The 15606-nt window shown below is 39.6% G+C and overlaps 1 protein-coding gene across 2 annotated transcripts in view; it reads left to right on the top strand.

Moving 5' to 3' along the window:
- gpbp1l1 (GC-rich promoter binding protein 1-like 1) overlaps positions 1-15606 on the top strand; it is a 95794-nt gene that overhangs the window by 51511 nt on the left and 28677 nt on the right. For both annotated transcript variants that reach the window (XM_043699127.2, XM_043699128.2), the window contains exons 5-9: positions 591-886; positions 1006-1078; positions 3876-4063; positions 4315-4455; positions 8935-9090. In XM_043699127.2, coding sequence (XP_043555062.1) covers positions 591-886; positions 1006-1078; positions 3876-4063; positions 4315-4455; positions 8935-9090 — 854 coding nt within the window. The remainder of the gene's footprint in view (positions 1-590; positions 887-1005; positions 1079-3875; positions 4064-4314; positions 4456-8934; positions 9091-15606) is intronic.

Below are 15606 nucleotides of genomic sequence, written 5' to 3'. Positions count from 1 at the left end.
CGCCTTCATACTTTACTCATCCCCATACAACAGGCTGTGTCATGACACTGCTTGCTTTCACCACAGCGAACCTGTTTTGACCTCCTAATGATCCCTCATGTTCTTTCTTCTTGACTCACCATAACTCATCCCTTCGGCTGCCTAACTGAGTTTCTCTCCCTCTGGGTTTTGCTTCCACCTGTTGTGTACTCCTACACGACCACAAACACGCACACCCCCACACCCCACACACCCCGCATAACCCCTACAAGCATGCACCCCTCCTCCAGACACACACCCACCCACGACACATATCCTACTACGTTTTGATACAGGGGAAGCAGAATATCTTTATTTCTCGAGTGATAATTCAGTTATATCCATGCAATTGTTAAATGCATTTGCAAGTTCAGTAAGTGTTAACGTTTATATACGCACATTGATATGCACATTGTACGGGATTAAATGGATTAATTTTATATAAATGTATTATTTATGTTAAATAAAAATGAAGGCTGCAAAATCAGAAATAGGAGTTCATCTTTGAAAGGAATATCTTCCGTTTTCATTAATGAAAAGGCTAATATTTTGTGATTTTGATTTATTTGTAGATGGTTGGTATCAGCCTTCATTACTTCGCCACGATTCTGTAGATTCAGGTGTTTCTAAGGGTGTTCAAGTTAGCCTTTTTGGAAACCAGGTTTGCAAAGAAAATGCCAGTTGGCACAATACAAATAGAGGCCATGACTCAGTCAACCAGCGTAGTAGCAATAATTCCCATCGACATTGGAATGGCAACTTTCATAACCGAAAGAATTCAGGATTCCAGGACAAGCCACCTGCTGAGGTAAAGGATGAAAAAAAGGATGAAAAAGATGAAAAACTACAGTTTGAAGAGGAAGATTTTGTAAGTTTTTCTCAGTAACTTTAAATAATTTTAAGCAAATGTCCCTATTAAGATATTTGCATTCCTTCAGTAAGAGCAATAAATTGGATACTAATCTTGGGTAAACTTTGTGCAAACAGCCATCTCTGAATCCCGATGCAGAAAAACAGCCTAGCCAGAGCAGACCTGTCAGCACACCAACAGGAGTGTGGGGTAAGATGATGTTGGAAACTTGTATATGTCTGTCACAATAAAGACCATTCATGTTACAGCAAACTTTATTTTAACCTGTGCCTTATAGACTGGCACACTGGATTGAACCAGCAAGAAATTATATACCTCAAATACCAGAAGTTTATAGTATGATCGTAATGCAAAGCCCCTCTGCCAGTAAGTTTTATTTAAGGCAAAGTTACAAATACTATTTAAATGATCTAAGTGAAGTATAGTAGTGATGTGTATACCTCTGCACTACTTAGTCTGTGTTTTTACATTGATTATGTGGACCTCTTGATCTTCCGAGATATTTGATGAATCGACACACGCCTGGTCCCATAGGTGCCAGTTCGTAAAATGTTTGCTGTACGTTGGAATTTTATAGCTTTCAACACACTTATTCACATTGGTGGTGAAGTTATGCTCTGAAGTAAATTCACCAAATTCAGTTTATAGAGGACTTGACACTCTGGAAGGGCTACATTGAACAATGGTTATTTGGAAAGACATGGAATGGAAATGAGATGCAAGGTTTATAAATTTGTATTATTAAAAATGTAGATGTCAAGACAGCCTCCCCTTTCCTTCCAATGCCATCGAGTTGAACCCTGCAACACATTCACAAAGTAGTAATTGTTTTGTTGTAGCAACATCACTGATAATCAACATTTCTCTTTCAAACTTGAGGCCAACTCTAGAATTGTGTATATTAATCTGTTGAGATTTCTGGATGATCCACCTTTTACAAACTCACTTTTTCCTACTTTTTCGAATCAGACTTAAAACGTACCTGTCAGTGTAATATATTACAATAATATTCTAAGCAAAACAGTCCCGTGTATTATACAAGAGCAGTTAGATTATTATCAACTCATCAGAAAAGATTTACATTAGGTCTTGGAAATCAACAGTGCAGATCCAAGACTATTTAGTCTTTTTAAGCAGGCTTGCAGGGACCTTGTGAGAAATAGCAATCAATTCATTGCATTTATGAAAGAGAGATCTAGCCAATTTTTAAAAAACTTAAAACCATGTACTTTTCAAAAATAATTTTAAAAATACTTGCAAACATATTACTTCAATAACTTATATGAGTAATGTCTGCCACCAGGCCAGCCTTGTTGTCAAGGTTACTGAGTTCAGAACACTCAATAATTTAAAAGGGCAAGTCACATGTACTTTCCAGATCTGTGTCCTGTACACAGCAGTGGAATTGATCAATTAAACTCAAATACTCCATTTATTACTCCATAAGATTAGATTAGATTAGATTCACTACAGTGTGGAAACAGGCCCTTAGATCCAACGAGTCCACACCGACCCTCCGTAGAGTAACCTGTTTCCCTCTGACTAATGCATGCAACACTATGGACAGTTTAGCATTGCCAATTCACCTAATCTGCACATCTTTGGACTGTGGGAGGAAACCCATGCAGACATTTGCCCGAGGCTGGAATCGAACTTGGGTCCCTGGTGCTGTGAGGCTGCAGTGCTAACCACTGAGTCACCGTGCTGTCAAGTGCTTATCCAAGCAAAGATAACGCGAATGGAAATTTTGTGCAATCAAGGCAAAGTATGGGCTGTGGACAATACGCTGTGGAAATTTGCTTCATTTATTATAATATTGTTGTTTTTGTAATTTGTATCCATTAAAGGCAAAGTATTTGTTCAGCTTGTTGTGATACAGGTGTGAGAAGTTTTATGTGGTTTGACACCCGAGATGGAGTTCAACCAGATCAGTTCTAATAAGAGCATTTAAGTTGCTTCTATTTGTTTTTTTTTATACTGTTTTTTTTAGCTTGATCACTTTCCTTTGAAAACTATTTCGGAAATTGATTTGTCAAAATTAAATAATCTCACTGAAGCCATTGTAGAGAAACAAATAGGACATAGAGAAGGTATGAAAATGATCAGAAGCAGGTGATCACATGAAAGGTGACTTACCAGAGAAGTTATCATTACTTTAAATCTACACTACCATTGTTCCTGTTCATGTATCAATTGGCTAGATCTCTGGTTCATGTAAATTACTTGGATATTTGGGCAAATCCAATCTTTTCATGGCTATGTTCAGCCTGTCTTCAACCATCATTTATGTTTGTAGTGTTTGGCATGAAAGGGAATTGTCAGCCAGCCAACATGAAATCAGCAACCTAAGGTAGATAAAGAATTGTGCCTCTTCCCAATCTGTCTCAGGGCCATTAAGGTGTTGCAAGTATTCAAAATTGAGTTTGAACAAGCAGGAATTGAATTTTGAAAATTTGATTTGAACTAAACATTAGATCTCAGAATTTTGGTTTTTCCAGTTCCTATTCAACCCTGATTACTTTTGCACCAGCAGAGCAATCTCTCGAGAGGACTGAAGAGCTGAACAGAATTGATATGATCAGCTCTTTTTGGTGATGTATCTTAAGGAAGGTTGCAGTCCTGATGGATGGAGGAGGAATATTCCTGATGTTTTTTTTGTTTTTGAAGCATTTGTCTTAAAATTTCTCTGGAAACCTTATTTTGTTTTCTGAAATGGGAATAATTTATCATCTTCTTGCATCTGCCAGTATGAAATACATTGAATAATCTTGCTTCGGACAGATGTATTGATTGCATTTTAAATTTAGTTCGAACACTACTGTGCATTTGTTAGTTGGAACAGCTATGACACCCTTTACTTAATGGAATTGTAGATGTTTTACACTAGAGGATAGAAATTTATAACGTTTATCTCATGTTCCATTATATAATCGAGTACTTGCAAAGATGAAATAATTTAATTCACTTTTTATCCTTCTAAATGCAGAAAACCCTCCAAGTGCCAAGCAGCCAGTTTCCAAGATGCTGGTCATCAAAAAAGTTTTGAAAGAGGAACCAATATTCTCAACTAGCTTTTGTTCCTCAGGAAACCCTTTTTCTAACAGCAACAAAAACACTGCAAACCCGAGCGTTTACAAAAATCTAATACCCAAACCTGCAGCTCCTCCCACAAAGGTATAGTAACCCATTGTTTGAATTTTTTGCAATGGTTTTCATAGCTGCGTATTGTGTAAGGTGTAAACAATGCTTATGAAATAAATCAATATAATACAGAAAGTAGATGATATAAATGTTATTCAGTCAATTTGAACAGTTAAACATTATTATTAAGATCAATAATAGTCATGAATTATTGTCACAACTAAATGCATATGTTCCAGTTGTAGCTGAAAAAGAACTTACTTGCCATATGTTTTCAAATTTAGCCAGGTCCATGGAAATCTGTTGCAAGGGAAAACAAACCTGGCTTACTTTACTCTGGCCAAGATTCAGCAATTACAAGTCCTGTTGCAATGATCAAACCTTCAGTGCAGTCTACTGGTAGTTGTCACATCTCTCCAAAAGAGGTATGATTTTTATAATACAATCAGTTCTAATTATATTTTGTTATCATTTATCTCCTCCATGAATGAATTTAACTTACTCTAATATTATTTTGGAATTAATGATCTGTATGAGATCCTAAAGCACTTCAATATGCAGCACTGATCTAGAGCCATGTTTATTCCTTTTCTTTTCAGTGGTGCACTTTTCAGTATTACTTCAGACAGGTATTTGTTTACAGTGTGAGGTGGTGAAACATGTTTGGGTATTGCTTTTAGGGGTCAGTTAGCTCAGTTGGCTGGACAGCGGGTGTGCAGTGCAGCGTGATGCCAACGGCAGGGTTTAATTCCTGCACTGACTGAGGTCACCATCAAGATCCCACCATTTCAACCTCGCACTCACCTGAAGCATAGTGACCTTCTAGCTGATTATCTGTCTATTGAGAGAGCAGTCTACACTTCTGGAACTATGGCGACTTTGCTTTTACTGAACATTGTGAAAGGGAACTGTTTATCTAAGAGTTGTTAAGTTAATTTTAAGATGTAGTTGTACTTCATTTTACTGTCTTTATCAACTGCATCGTATGCAGAGAACCATAGGGCTCAAAGGACCATTCAGCCTCTTGTGTGTGTTCTTCCAATCAGTTAGAATATGGCTGATTTCTCCTGCAATTCAGTTTTCATGCTGTTGCTCTATATCTTTTTCTGCACTGTTGTTTTCTGTCATTCTTGAAAATTTCATTTGACACAACTGTATATTGAGCTGTAAATTTCCATTACCTTTTTATGAAAAGTTGTGCTTTCTGATTTTACTCCTCAACAAATGAAGTTTGACGTTCAATATTATAGCCTCATAAAGTCGTAGAGATGTACATTATGGAAACAGATCCTTCTGTCCAACTCATCCATGCCGATGCGATATTCTGTATTAATCTAGTTCCATTTGCCAGGATTTGGCCCATATCCCTCGAAACCTTCCTATAGATACACCCATCCTGATGCCTTTTAAATGTTGTAATCTTACCAGCCTACACTCCACCTCTGGCAGCTCATCCCATACACGGACCACCCTCTGCGTGCAAAAGTTGTCCTTTAGGTCCCTTTTAAATCTTTCCCCTCTTGCCTTAAACCTTTGCCCTCTAGTTTTGGAATCCCCTACCCTGGGGAAAAGACATTGACTACTCGTGATTTTACCCCTTATTCTCCAACACTCCAGGGAAAATAGCCCCAGCTATTCAGTCTCTCCCTTTCGCTCAAACCCTGGCAATAGCCTTGTAAATCTTTTCTGAACCCTTTACTATGACAGGGAGACCAGAACTGAACACAGTATTCCAAAAGTGGCCTGACCACTGTCCTATACAGCCGCAACATGTTGATTCCTTCACCATTAGATCGAAATGAAAATAAATAAATTATTTGTGCCTATCCTTTTTGAACCCAGGTTCATTTTAATGAGATCATCCCTTAAACACAAGGGAACACAAACCAAGTTAATGCAACATGTGCCTGTAATGTTTTTAAACAAAATGATTTTGACAAATTAGCATTCTACTCTTCAGTAGAGTTTTCATTAGAATCAATGCTCAAAATTGAATCTAACAGTTTAAATAGGTTTGACTAATACTTTTCATAACTTTAACATTCCTTATTCATTTCTGTGTTCCAACTCACATTCCAACAAAACACTGCAAATACTTGAAATTGAAAACTTAAATAGAATATTGTAAATACTCATCAGACATTAACTTTCTCCACATATGCAGCCAGACTTGCTAGGTGTCAATAACGTTCCAGTACCTTTTTTTAACTACTTTGGTATCTTTTATTTATGTTTATAAAATTTGTATTACTTTCCGACCAACGTACAAATTAGGAGCAGGGGTTGGTGCTTGTACTGGCTCTGCCTTTCAGTAACATATAGTTGATCATTCTTTACACTCTTCATCAGTCATCATTAAGAGAGAATTCTGATTTTATTTTCCTCTAATGTCAAGTAGGTAAACTCCTGTTTTCTCATGTTGAGCATCATCTATCATAATTTAGTTTCATTCACTTATTCTGTGTCCCTTTGTAACTCCCTGCTTGCATTTGCATAGTATACAGTTCTCACTGTGTATCATCTGCAAATTTGGATTTACAATGCTTTGCTTCATTTCCAGTATTTAGTGAAAAGTTAAGACCAATACTCTTCGTGAGACATGATGATGTTGCAAAGCAAAATATTAACTCAGTATCCCGGTTCTGTCTTTTACCAGCTAAACAACAACTAATCCTTGTTTTAAATTATTTCCTGTTTATCCCCTTTATTACTGATGGGAAATAATAACTTGAGGCAAATTATTTCTATAAATAAGTGGTAGAGACACTTTAGTTTTAATTTCTTTATTTCTGTTAATATTGGTTTAGCTGATTTGATATGTTATTATGGTCAATTATTGTCATTGCTGTCATGTATATCTTTGGTTATATTAGAAATCTGATAAAGAATGACAAGTATGTGATGCTGTACTCATTTACATCAGAAGTATAGATAAATTGTAAGACATTTATGACTTTTTTTATTCCATTCTCGTTGTGGCCAGAAGAATCCTAAGTACTTCTTCTGCTCTTGAGCTCCCTGCTTGGAAATGTGAGAGCAACACAATTCTGGCTGCTTTCCCAATGTTTAGAATAGAGATTGCAAAAAAGCTTAGACGTATATTTTACAACTCTCATGTTGTGTGTTTTATGTTTTAACATACAAATGCTTCTTGTGCCACTATAAATCGTTTGACCGCAATGGGGTCCAGGAGAACTCTATTTGAAAGTATATGTGAAAGCATCCATGGTATTTCTCAAAGATAGTTGGGAATTTCACTTAATGTGGTGGCCAATACTTCTCCTTTAACTAGCACCACTAAAATTGATTATCTAGTTAACTACCTTTTTGCTGTTTGTGGGCCTTATGCAGACTGGCTGCTACATTTGCCTACGTGATACAAATAATAATATTTCATTGATGTATGAAGTACATTTGGAATACTTGACCTGAAAGTCATGATACAGATTCTGATTCTACAGATTACCAGATAGAAAATAGGATGTAGTAGGATAGTCTATTGAAGTTGAATATTGATACACCAGGGTAGAGAAAGCATTTTCTCATTCATTTGAGCAAGCTGAAACTTAACTTAAAATACTTTATATTAATGCTGTTGACAATCCAGCACTATTTAACTTGGCTATTTAGTTATTATGACAGACTAAGCCAAGTCAAATGTGGAACAACATCATTCGGAACAACATTTCAGCTAAGTTTCTCCCTATTTGATTGAATGTTAATTTTATAATCTTCCATGGCTAGAGCATGATAATTTGTGGTCTGACTATGCTGCAACTGCTCAACGTCTAATTTATATCATTTTTCATTTTGAGGGATTAATTTCTCCTCCAGTGCTTTTCACAGGGGCGCAACATATATTTGCAAACTTGAGGTAATTCAGAGTTCCATTTCCTGTGTCAGCATTCAGATCACCTTTGTCTTTACCAAGCCACCTTGGTTTGCTGTGACCCAGTGACAACTTTTATCTTTTATCATCAAATTCCTTTCAAAGCATTGCTCAAATTCATTTGAGCACTCTTGATCAACTATATTCTTTGCTGCTCTAAGTTAGGGGTACTATTCCTTGCTAATTTGTTTCGAGCCAAAATGCCATACCTCCACAACAAAGCATTGCAGTTTTTTTTCCAAGAAGCATTGTGTGATCTGAACACTTCTTTTTCTGGACACCACTTTGGTCCCAAACCTGCCAGCCCTGTTTCTATTTCCTTTTCTCCTACTTTAAATATGCAATATTTCAGTAAGTCTAAAAAAAACATGAATTGTGAAAATATGAAAGTGTTTCAGAAAGCTGTAAATAAAGTCATTTGGGATATTTAACGAGCAGTATATTTGAGCAGTATTAATATTAAGATGTGGACAAAAGGCAAGTAATGAGAATTAATTATCAAGAGCTGTCAAGTATAACAAAATGGCATAGTCTGAATGGTTCCTGACTGTGGACTCCAAATTTGGTGTGTTTTTATTTGTTCCAGGAACTCTCTATAAATTATTCATTTAAAAAGTTACCTATTTAGTTTTGGAGCTTGCAAGATGTCTTCAGGGGACTGATATTAAATTTGTTGCTCTATTTGACATTTGAAAATTTTTAAAATATACTTGCACTTATCATGAAGACTTATTTTCCTCTACTGTTTTCATACTTTGTCTGTGACATTGCTTTACTCACTTTAACTGTTAATTTATCAAATTTACGTCACACAAATCTCGTGCTGAATTGTTGTTAAAAGGCATTAGCTAGTTGACAAAAATCTCTAAAATAAAATGTCTCAGATTTTGGTTTGTGAACTCCCTCATTATGGATTTCGCAGGGTATAGCAAAATGAGGAAAACAATATATTAATTTGAGAGTATACTATCATTAAACTTAGATATTTTCTCAAAATGGTTCCTTTTTCTTTCAGACTCCTTCAAGTACCACCCCTCCAATAGAGATCAGCACAAATCGTTTAATGAAACTAACTCGGGTAAAGTCAGACAAGAAGAGTGAGTTTCTGAAGACACTGAAAGATGACCGGAATGACGAAATCTCAGAACATACAGACTTCAACAAATTAGAAGTGAGTGAAGTAACTGATCACCACTGCTACAATTCAACTTAAATGTTTTGTTTATACTTTTCTTTGCAAACATTTGCTTAAGTAGTGCAGATTCACCACATGACCCGCATTGAAAAATTAAAATTCTTTCCTGCCAAAATTAATGACATTGAACAGATTTCCATGTTAGGGTACCTGGGTGCAAGCTATATATTCTTAAACCCTTTGCGAATCTTGCTGCACCATATTGCTGGCGCAGTGTGTTATGGACCAGACTAGACCCCTTCAAAACATTTCAAAAAGTAGCCCAGACCCTAACTTTGCGAGTTGTCTTAAGCAAGTGTTATGCACATATTCAAGGAGAGATGCTGCTGGTCAAACCACGTAGTTTTAAACAAAACAGAATTTATTTATAAGATTACCAAATGAAATACAAACAAAAGAGAACAGAATGTAGACTAACTTACTATTCAAAAACCCAACCGATCATCCCAATTTAATGATACTGTTCCAAATACTTGCAACAATCCCCATAAACATCCTTTAGCAGAAAAAGTAAAATCAAACACAGGAGAGATGTCAGAGAGTGGGTACCAGCATGGACCCACTTATTTGGGTCCAGCAGTTTCAAAGCGCTATTACTTAAAAATAAAACAGAGAAAAGCTGAGCTGAGAGAACTGGCCACTCCCCTTTCCATTGTACAAGTGTTTTTTTAAAACTTAAAAGCCTTTTGCCTGAGGCAGCTACAATCAAATTGGCCCTAAAGCCCTTCAAACCCAGACTTTTCAAAGTCTGTGCCTTTTACAACCTCTCTGGGGGAAAAAACCAAGGACAACATAACCTTATTAAAGGAGCAGCATTGTCACACCTTCCCCCTTTAAAAAAAACGAACCATCAATATCCAAATATAGCTTCATGCTGAAACTCGTTAATCTTAAATTGTTAGTACACTGCAACACATGCATACATTACATCGACTATAAACATGCACTAGTACATTCCGTTTCAGTCTGTTTTACCCCTGCCACCGAATGCGTCTGTTTCTCATTCGAGTTGCAACAATGCATCGGCAATCACATTTGTTTCTCCTGCCACATGCACAGTTTTCAATTTGAATGACTGTAAAAACAAACTCCATCTAAACAGTTGGGCATTTTTGTTCTTAAATTTCTCCACAAACTTCAATGAGTTAAGATCAGTGTATATGATTATCTTTGATACGTTACTGGCAGCATACACATTGAAGTGTTGTAATACCAACACCAAGCTCAAAGTATCCTTCTCAACCGTCAAATATTTCTGCTGATGAATATTCAGTTTCCTGAGAAATACCTGATGGGTCTTTCTATCTTCTCATCATCTTCCTGCAAGAGCACAGCACTGCACCAACATCACTTGCATCGATAGCCACCTTTTAAAGGCTTTGCGTAATTAGGTGTGGGAAACTGCTGTATGATTGTAGATGCCACAGAATTGTAAGAACTAGCTGCTCTGGGATCTTAATCAGATGGGCCAATCGGCTGAGAAGTGGCAGATGGAGTTTAGATAAATGTGAGATGCTGCATTTTGGGAAAGCAAATCTTAGCAGAACTTGTACTCTTAATGATAAGATCCTAGGGAGTGTTGCTGAACAAAGAGACCTTGGAGTGCAGGTTCATAGCTCCTTGAAAGTGGAGTCGCAGGTAGATAGGATAGTGAAGAAGGTGTTTGGTATGCTTTCCTTTATTGGTCGGAGTATTGAATACAGGAGTTGGGAGGTCATGTTGTGGCTGTACAGGACATTGGTTAGGCCACTGTTGGAATATTGCATGCAATTCTGGTGGTCTTCCTATCAGAAAGATGTTGTGAAAGTTGAAAGGGTTCAGAAAAGATTTACAAGAGTGTTACCAGGGTTGGAGGGTTTGAGCTATAGGGGAGAGGCTAAAAAGGCTGGGGCTGTTTTTCCTGGAGCGTCGGAGGCTGAGGGGTGACCTTATAGAGGTTTACAAAATCATGCGAGGCATGGATAGGATAGATTAGATTACTATTAGATTAGATTACTTACAGTGTGGAAACAGGCCCTTCAGCCCAACAAGTCCACACCGACCCTCCGAAGAGCAACCCACTCAGACCCATTCCCCTACATTTACCCCTTCACCTAAGGACTACGGGTAATTTAGCATGGACAATTCACCTAACCTGCACATTTTTGGACTGTAGGAGGAAACCGGAGCACCTGGAGGAAACCCACGCAGACACTGGGAGAATGTGCAAACTCCACACAGACAGTTCCCTGAAGCGGGAACTGAACCCGGGTCTCTTGCGCTGTGAGGCAGCAGCGCTAACCACTGTGCCACCGTGCTGCCCAAAATAGACAAAGTCTTTTCCCTGGAGCCGAGGAGTCCAGAACTAGAGGGCATAGGTTTAGGGTGAGAGGAGAAAGATATAAAAGAGACCTACAGGGCAACGTTTTCACACAGAGGGTGGTATGTGTATGGAATGAGCTGCTAGATGCTGGCAGGTGGGACTAGATTGGATTGGGATATCTGGTTGGCATGGACGGGTTGGACCGAAGGGTCTATTTCCGTGCCGAACATCTCTATGACTCTAATACTGAGGCAGTGGTTAACACAGCTTGCAAGCTGTCAAATGCCTTCTGACAGTCAGCTGCCCACTGAAACTTCTTGCCATTCTTCAACAATTCAGTGAGTGGAACAGCCACACTGATAAAATTTGGTGTGAATTTTCGATAAAATCCACTCAGTCCCAGGAACCATAGTGCTGCTGTTTTTGTTGATGGTATGGGGAACCTCACAATTACCTTTGGTTTTGCATCCCCATGGGGCCATTTGTCCATGTCCAGTAACATGGCCCTGGAAGGCTACTTGGGCTTTGGCAGATTCACGTTTAGCCAGGTTTATCACCAAGCCTGTTTTCTGAAGTCGATCGAACAAGTTTGATAAACGTTCCTTCGATGTGTGACTAAATAATCACTGCGTCATCTATATACACAGTTGAGTAATCTGGCAATGACTTTATTAGTTAGTCTCTGAAATGTGGCTGGCACATTTTTCATACCAAATGACATGACCTTAAACTGATACAGTCCGCTCGACATTACGAAAGCCGAAATTGTCTTTGCTCTTTCTGACAAAGGTACCTGCCAGTATCCTCTGAGCAAATCAACACAGTCTTCCAAAAGCGGAATAGGAAATGCATCAGTTTTTGTAACTGCATTGACTTTGTGATAGTCCACATATGACTGCAGGGTACCATCTCGTTTTGGCACCATTACTATGGGTGAGCTCCAGTCACTGTAACTCACTTTGATTATGTCATTTTGGAGCATGTGTCCAATCTCCTTTTGAACCTGTGCCAACTTTAGAGGATTATATGTACAAGGAACAGCATCTCTTTTTTGCTGCATCATGCATAATTAATACTTTTCAGCTTATTTCCACGTATCTCCTCATGTGATAATAATAACTCTGTTGCTGTGGTTCTGTTCGCCGAGCTGGAAGTTTTTGTTGTAAACGTTTCGTCCCCTGTCTAGGTGACATCCTCAGTGCTTGGGCGCCTCCTGTGAAGCGCTTCTGTGGAGTTTCCTCCGGCATTTATAGTGGCCTGTCCCTGCCGCTTCCGGTTGTCAGTTTCAGCTGTCCGCTGTAGTGGCCGGTATATTGGGTCCAGGTCGATGTGTTTGTTGATGGAGTTTGTGGATGAGTGCCATCCACAGCAACGAGCACCCGAGCTACAAATCTTCTCACAAACTTTGAATAGTAATAACTCTTTCAGGTCATTCCAATATTCCTCTGGAAGTTAACTCGATAATTTATCCCAATTTTGACAACTTCCTCATTGTCCAATTTAATTTGAGAAATCTCCAATTCAGAATCCTCTGACCTTGGTTCTTCTCTCTGTATTGTAACAAATAACACAGTCTCTTTTGGCTTTCCTTCCTTGTCAAAATACCTTTTGAGCATATTCACACCACACACTCTGTGTGATTTCTTTCTGTCTGGAGTCCTTATCAAATAGTTCATCTTTTTTACTTTCTGATAAGGGGACTAGCAGGGATGGCAGTGCAGGGAGAGAAATTTTCCTCCTTCATGATGTTTGAGGTGAGGGACGCCATTAGTGTCCTATCCAAGTACATCTGCAGGAAGTGCACCCAACTCTTGCTTCTCCAAGGCCGCGTTAGGGAACTGGAGCGGGAGCTGGATAAACTTTGGATCATTCTGGTGGCAGAGTCTGTGATAAGTAAGAGTTACAGGGAAGTAGTTACTCCTGGGCATGAAGAAATCTGGGTAACTGTTAAAAGGGGGAATAAACAGTCAGTGCAGGGATCCCCTGTGGGCATTCCCCTGAGAAATGAGTATACCATTTTGGATATGTTGTCGGGGATGGCCTACCAACGGCATGCATTAGGGTGCAGGTCTCTGGCACACAGTCAGTCCCTGTTGCACAGAAGGGAAGGAGGGAAAGGAGGAGAGTGTTAATCATTGGAGACTCAATAGTTAAAGGCTTAGATAGAAGGTTCATTGGGAGCAAAAGAACCTCATGGTTGGTGTGTTGCCTCCCAGGTGCCAGAGTCCATAATGTCTCAAATTTTGTCTTTGGTGTCCTGAAGGGAGAGGATGACCAGCCCCAAGTCGTGGTCCACATAGGTACCAACAACATAGGTAGAAAAAGGGATAGGGATGTAAGGCAGGACTTCAGGGAGCTAGGGTGGAAGCTCAGAGCGAGAATAATCAGAGTTGTTCTCTCTGGTTTGTTACCTGTGCCACGTAATAGCAAGGCGAAGAACAAGAAGGGGGATCAACTGAATATGTGGCGGCAGGGTTGGTGCAGGAGGGAGGGTTTCAGGTATATGGATAATTGGGGCTCAGTCTGGGTAAAATGGGACCTCTACAAACAGGACAGTCTTTACTTGAACCAGAGGGAACTATTATCCTGGGTGGGAAATTTATTAATACTATTCAGGTGGGTTTAAACTAGCTCAGCCGGGGGTGGGAACCTGTGGTGTAGTTCCAGTGCACAGGAGGATGAGAGTAGGGAGGGCATGGACAGGATTTCACGGTCACAGGCATGTGCTGGCAGACAGCAAACTGGTTTGAAGTGTGTCTGCTTCAACTCCAGGAGTATTCGGAATAAGCTAGGTGAGCTTGCAGGAAGGATAGGTACCTGGGACTTCGATGTTGTGGTCAACACGGATAGAACAGGGTCAGGAATCGATGTTGCAGGTTCCAGGGTTCAGATCTTTCATTAAGAACAGGGAAAGTGGTAAAAGAGCGGGAGGTGTGGCTTTGTTAGTCAAGGACAGTATAACGGTGGCTGAAAGAACTTTTGACAAGGACTTGGCTACTGAGGTGGTATGGACTGAGGTTAGAAACAGGAGAGGAGAAGTCACACTGCTGGGAGTTTTTTATGGGCCTCCGCAAAGTTCAAGGGATGTGGCAGAGAGGATTGACGAAACAATTCTGGGCAGGAGTGAAAGGAACAGGTGGTCATTATGGGGGACTTTAACTTCCCTAACCTTGACTGGAAATGCTATAACTCTAGTACGTCGGATGGATCAGTTTTTGTCCAATGTGTGCAAGCGGGTTTGCTGACGCAGTTGAAGGGCCTACAGGAGGAGAGGCCACACTGGATCTGGTGCTTGGTAATGAACCAGGCCAGGTGTTTGATTTAGTGATAGGCGAGCACTTTGGAGAAAGTGACCATAATTCGGTTACGTTTAGTTTAGCGATGGAAAGGGATAGGTGCATGCCACAGGGTAAGAGCTATAGATGTGGGAAGGGCAATTATAATGCAATTAGGCAAAACTTAGGAGGCATAGAATGGAGTAGCAAAATGCATGCGATGGGGACAGTTGAAATGTGGAGGTGGTTTAAGGAACAGGTATTGCGTGTGCTTGATAGGTATATCTCTGTCAGACAGGGAGGAAGTGATAAGGGAAGCGTGGTTTACGACAAAAACTGTATCTCTTGTTAAACGGAAGAGGGAGGCTTTTGTGATGTTGAGCAACATCGTTCAGATGAGGCAGCACAGTGGCTCAGCGGTTAACACTGCTCCCTCACAGCACCAGGGACCCAGGTTCGACTCCGGCCTCATGCAGCTATCTGTGTGGAGTTTGCTCATTCTCCCTGTGTCTGCGTGGGTTTCCTCTGGGTGCTCTGGTTTCCTCCCACAGTCCAAAGATGTGCAGGTCAGGTGAATTGGCCATTCTAAAATTGCCCATAGTGTTAGGTGCATTAGTCAGAGGGAAATGGGTCTGATGTGAACTTGTTGGGCTGAAGGGTCTGTTTCCATACTGTAAGAATCTAATAAGTTGATGAAGAGTTACAGATTAGCTCGGAAGGATTTAAAGAGAGAGTTAAGAAGAGCAAAGAGGGGACATGAACGCTTTTTAAGCAGGTGGAATAAAGGAGAACTCTAAAGCTTTCTATAGGTATGTGAGGAATAAAAGGATCACTTGGGTAGGAATAGGGCCAGGTAAAAACAAGGACTGCAGTTGCTGGAAACCAGGGTGGAGTGGATAGGTGGAAATGAAGATA

Source organism: Chiloscyllium plagiosum, unplaced genomic scaffold, assembly GCF_037043375.1.
Source record: "Chiloscyllium plagiosum isolate Xiang-an unplaced genomic scaffold, Cpla_swu_hap1 HiC_scaffold_9, whole genome shotgun sequence".
Taxonomy (NCBI): Eukaryota; Metazoa; Chordata; class Chondrichthyes; order Orectolobiformes; family Hemiscylliidae; genus Chiloscyllium; species Chiloscyllium plagiosum.
The sequence above is the reverse complement of the archived record's forward strand: the minus strand, read 5'-3'. Positions and strand labels throughout refer to the sequence as shown.